Source organism: Limulus polyphemus, unplaced genomic scaffold (assembly GCF_000517525.1).
Source record: "Limulus polyphemus unplaced genomic scaffold, Limulus_polyphemus-2.1.2 Scaffold2358, whole genome shotgun sequence".
NCBI classification, from domain to species: domain Eukaryota; kingdom Metazoa; phylum Arthropoda; class Merostomata; order Xiphosura; family Limulidae; genus Limulus; species Limulus polyphemus.
Genome location: NW_013667968.1, coordinates 55435 through 60616, shown reverse-complemented (window position 1 = coordinate 60616; position 5182 = coordinate 55435). Strand labels below are relative to the sequence as shown.

At 38.4% G+C, this 5182-nt stretch overlaps 1 protein-coding gene across 1 annotated transcript in view; it reads left to right on the top strand.

Moving 5' to 3' along the window:
• LOC106466717 (F-BAR domain only protein 2-like) overlaps nucleotides 1–5182 on the top strand; it is a 114579-nt gene that overhangs the window by 68960 nt on the left and 40437 nt on the right. Inside the window, exon 14 of the mRNA XM_022394803.1 lies at nucleotides 4796–4820. Coding sequence (XP_022250511.1) covers nucleotides 4796–4820 — 25 coding nt within the window. The remainder of the gene's footprint in view (nucleotides 1–4795; nucleotides 4821–5182) is intronic.

The following is a 5182-nucleotide window of genomic DNA, read 5'->3' as shown; positions in this document are numbered from 1 at the left end:
AAATGAATTTCTCCTTTGATGTCCCACCAAATGCAAAGCATCACTTTCTATGGATGAAGTCCAGGTTTGGGTTGGAAGTATTTTTTCTAGGACTGAGTCATTGTTTTTGGCATTTAATATTTGCATAGAGAATCCATTTTTCATCACCAGTAACAATCTGTCCAAAAATGGTTTGCGCACATTATGCGCCAGAAGAGAAGAAGTAACATTCACACATTGGAAACGATGATCATCGAAGAGTTCATGATGCACCCCAACACCTTCTTTATGGAGTTTTCCCATATTCCTTAGATCTTTATGTGTTGTTTTATGAGAAACATGCAATTTCAGGGCCATTTCATGAGTGTGTTGCCTTGGGTCAAACTTATCAAGCTTCTTCAGAGCATATATATATCAATTCCAACATGTCAGCCCCTGCCATCACAGTTTTTAAGGCTAAAGTCACCTGAACGAAGTATGCTGGACAATCATTGACATTTACGATCGTTCAAAACATTTCCATAAACTTCTTTGATATTCTTTGTGGCTACAATGGCATTGTTTCCCTTCTTGTATTCAAACAGCATTACATGCTAAATGTGTGTCTCATTGTGTGCCATCAGTATAAGGGATTAGAGTATACTGAACTTTACACATTTCTTTTTTCATCTGTTTTTGTGTTTGAGATTGTATTTTCTTAAAGTGATTTAATTTAATTTAAAATGCCCAGTTTTTTTTATGTTATTTCAGTTCACTTACCCTTATTCTAGTTATGTATATGGGTCAACCTTTATCTCCAGACATTGCCCCACTTCCTCCTGAACCTGTAGAATGTAGGCAGGTTGATGAGGACTTTGATTGCCTGTTTCCACTTCCTGACTTGTCCGTGCCTTGTAATACCCTCTCTAAGAATTCTGTTAGGCCATCCACTGTTTTTTGGACTTTATTTCTCAGGTATGTGATGTTTTATCCCTTGCTCCTATATCTTATGACCAGTGTCCTTTGTTATTGCATGAACATACTTCCCAATTCTATTTGTTTCCTCTGTCCCCTGACATTCGGACTCATGCTGAACAATTTGCCTCTCAGTTGGGTGATGGTGTTAATATGTCTCCTCCCCCACAGGCTTTGGATCAGTTGGCCCCGCCGCATTTCATAGGCTGGACTGTCCATATCTCGACCAACAGTGTTGGGTTTGGTTTTACTATTTAGGGGGCAGGCCCCAAATCTCCTGTTAGTCTTATCCATGCCCAATTTCCTCACCTTCATCTTACTCTCACAACCCTCTTGTAGTAACTTTTCACAATCCATCTCCTGTCTGAGGTTCTTTATAAAAATCCTGAGGTGTTTTCTGGGGACATTCTCTCCCTCTTTACTTCCACCATACCTATCTTCTACTTCATCTGGATTGTTTCTTCCTCCCCAAAACCACGGCGGCTCATGAGGGTAACTTCTCCTTTTTGCCTATTTCCCTATCCTCTATTTCTCATCTCTACCCCTGTCCCGATCTGGATAGACTTCTATGTCCTGTGCATACCCTTTGTTGTTGTTATTGCCCGCACGACTTCCTTCCATGCTTCCTGTCACTTTATCCCTTGGCAACCCTCTTCTCCAGGAATCTCTCTCATTTTACACTCACCAATTGGGTTCATCATTTGACTCAGTTGACTTATTCCTCATTGTCCTCTTCCCACCATAATTTGTTCTGTATTACCTCTCATCAAATCCAACACTTCACCTTTTCCCTTGCTTCTCGTCTTCATCGGCCTTTGGAGGAAATCCTACAGTTGGGCATGTGGACCAACCCATTATTTACATCATATTGCAGTTTTGGATTCTTCAGGTTTTTGCCTTCCACCTGTAGCTATACTCCAATCTCTGGTGCTACTCTGACACTGGGTAAGTCTTAATTAATCATTTATTTTCTTTCAGGAGCCCAATTTTCATGCCTTCTTTACTTGGATCCTGCTATGTGGTGAGTTGTGCCTGGCCAGGTATTCTTTAACTCTAAATTCACACTATATGTCATGTTGAATAGTGCTTTCTTTTCATGGCTCCACACACTCACCTTTGAGATGGGGGGGTTTCACAAGATCGCTTATAGGTGAATAACCTCACGATATTTGCTTCATAAATTGGCCCATCCCAGACCGTACCACCCGTGTACTTCATGGGTAAAGCAGAAGGGGATAGCTGCCCATCTTTGCCATGGCTTGATTCAATAAATTGGTATGGTCTGCTTTTCAAAATAGGGTTTTGTGATCACCCATTGCACACTTATTCAGTTGTCAACATTTATCTGGGCTCTCCAATGCATTCTCACCCTCCTTTCTTATAATGAAGTATAGGAGTCCTTACCGCTTATCATTGCCAAGCCGCTGGTGTGGTTGACCATGGAGGCACCCTGCTGGATGGGTTCCACATAAGATGGAACCTATCAGTTCAGAGTAGGATAGTGTTGTTCTTCTAGTGTAGATGACATAATATCCTCCAATTTCCATTTATACATACAACGGAGTGAAATGTCAAAATGCAGTTCACCCCTTTGATTGGGAGTTTTCTTCTTATAATTGCATGGATGTCAGTACCCCACAGTCTGGTTTTGGATTTCGAGTGAACCAATCAACATAAGTCCTCTCACAGGTTTCAGGTTGTCTATCTTCCTCCCTTGATTCCTCCTTCTGTGTTGTGGGTCACAGTTGTGATACATGGGACTATTCCGATTCTATCCTTGGCTTTCCCTCATTTTCTCTTATTATGTGGATGCTATTGCCCTTTGGATGGTCCCGACCTATTTCATTGCAGGAGTTGATTGTATGTAACAGACTTCCTTTTGATACCGGATGTCACATTCCTGGATCAATACCTCAGAGCTCATCCTGTGTAATACCCAGGAATTAAAGTAGTTATGAATTTCTTGGTTATTGAGTTTGAGGTGAAGGTGGTATGATCCTCATCCTACCCTTGAGCAGATGTTGGTACCCCACGAGGAGGTTTTGGATGTAGTTGACTTGCCAAGTATGGTCTACTGCACACTAGCCAATCTACACCATGGAATACATCTCCATTTACCCACTTTTTTATTTTGGGATTGAGTTACTATATCTTTCTCTGGTCAGGATCACTTTTCTACCACTTTCTCTCCACCCTGATTTTTACACATTCCTCAACTGGGCAAAGAATACATCTGGATCAGGAGAGGTGTGGTTCTCCTCTCTAGATCTTCGGATCTGACTTTCATCTACAGGAGTTTCCTTCAGATTCTTTCAGGGAAGTACGTCTGTTCTTCTCTCACACCAGTCCCTCCTCTTAATCAATGTGGGATTCCAGCTAATCTTGTGAGTGGAGAGAATTACTGTTATAATTTTATTATATTGAAAATGTGTTTCCGATAGGTACTTCTGTCCACTCACACTTCCCACCCTTCCTCCCCACCAACATCCAGTGCTTCCATCATCTGCCAAACTTCGAAGTAATAGTTTGGTAGAGGCGCATAGAGGGAGTCACGTGAGTGTACTGTGATCCTATTGGTAGATAGGTGATGCATAATGATTTGCATGAGAGACATGTTGGAATCATTTGATTTCAATAGGGGGTGCGGAAGGCTTGTGACATGTGTAATAAAAAAGTTCACATATAAAGGGCAGCAATAAAGGAGAATAGCTAATCTTGTGAGAAGAGGGAAGTACCTATCAGAAATACAGTATAGGAAAATTATAACTACTGAACATGTCAGCTTCTTAGTCTAAGAGAGAAATGGCTCTAAAGTCGAAATTTATCAAAGCATGTGGATCTCATGACACGAAACAGCCATTTAAGTGGTTTTTGAATGGTTTCCTTTGTAATTAAAACTCAGTTAACATAAAAATTCAAATTATAACATAGAATATAATGTCAGTTTCATTTTCATACATTGATAATAAAGTGATTTAATTAAATTTTGAAGGTAATGCAGTACCATATTCAGAGAGGAATTTGAAAAATGACATTGGAGGGCCATAGGGTAAAATATTGGTTTTTGCTTTGTTTTGATGTGGAATCCAGTCTCTTTTCATCAACTTAGTCATATTAAATTTCCAGTTTTAACTCTGTGATACGTATCATGACTGTTTCTTCCATTATTTGCAGTTACGACCTACCCAAGACTTAAAACAGTGAACCTAGAAATATGAGCAGGGCATAACGATTTTATGTGTACTTTCAACACACTCTGTTGTCAATGGATTATTGGAAGGATATGATATTTGATGAATTATGTTTCAATTTTCCTTTACTGATGGTAATATGAAAATATGGGAAAAAACCTCAAGACACTTGTCTCTGCTTTCTTTGATCTAATAGTACAAACTGCTAAAGATAATGTAATGGTGTGAGAAAGTTCTTGTGGCAGTTGTTAGGTCCTTTGATTCCTTTAGAATGGCAAATAACCTCCACAGACTACCTGGATATTGCTTCCAATTATATCTACTCCACATTTGCTTTATCTTCACTATCATGGATGAAGGTTTTTCAAAGATAATAACATAACAATTTGAACCATGTTCAAAATGTTGGAAATTTGGATCTAACTGCATGACTGTGATTTGTATTACTTCTTTGGTGAAACAAGATACTTTCATCAGCTTCTGAAGTCTTTGTCATGCTGAAGTCCAGGCTTTTATTGTTGGGAAAACATAAAAGAGTAAACTCAACATTTGATGAGGGTCCTAATTAAGTGAGCAGTAAATGTGTGTGTGTGTTTGAGTCTGTGTGTCAAAATAGAATTTTTAAAATGTGTGTGAAACTAATAAGTTTACCTTTGTTTTTTCTTGTACAGAGATGATGAAGAAAATGCCAGAACAGTGAGTATTATTTGCTAAGTATACTGTGTAGGTACACTAAGATTTGTTGGTATTTTTTATCCACCAACTTTTTGGACAAAATGTGTTCAAAGCTTCATTGGCATATTTTATTTTGATTCATTCTTCTGGATTACATTGGTTTATTACTCTGGTCACTAACCCTATGTTAAGTTTTAGCAAAACACAAATTTTAGCAAAAAGTTTAAAAGAAAAATCATATTTTCTCTACTGTCTTGACCTTTAAGAAATAATTAATGACAATATTTAGTGTTTTTGTTCATAATCTTTGACAGCATATAGCATGTTTAAAAGTTCAATCATCAATGCAATTTAGAATGATTTAACTGATTTGATTGATAGAT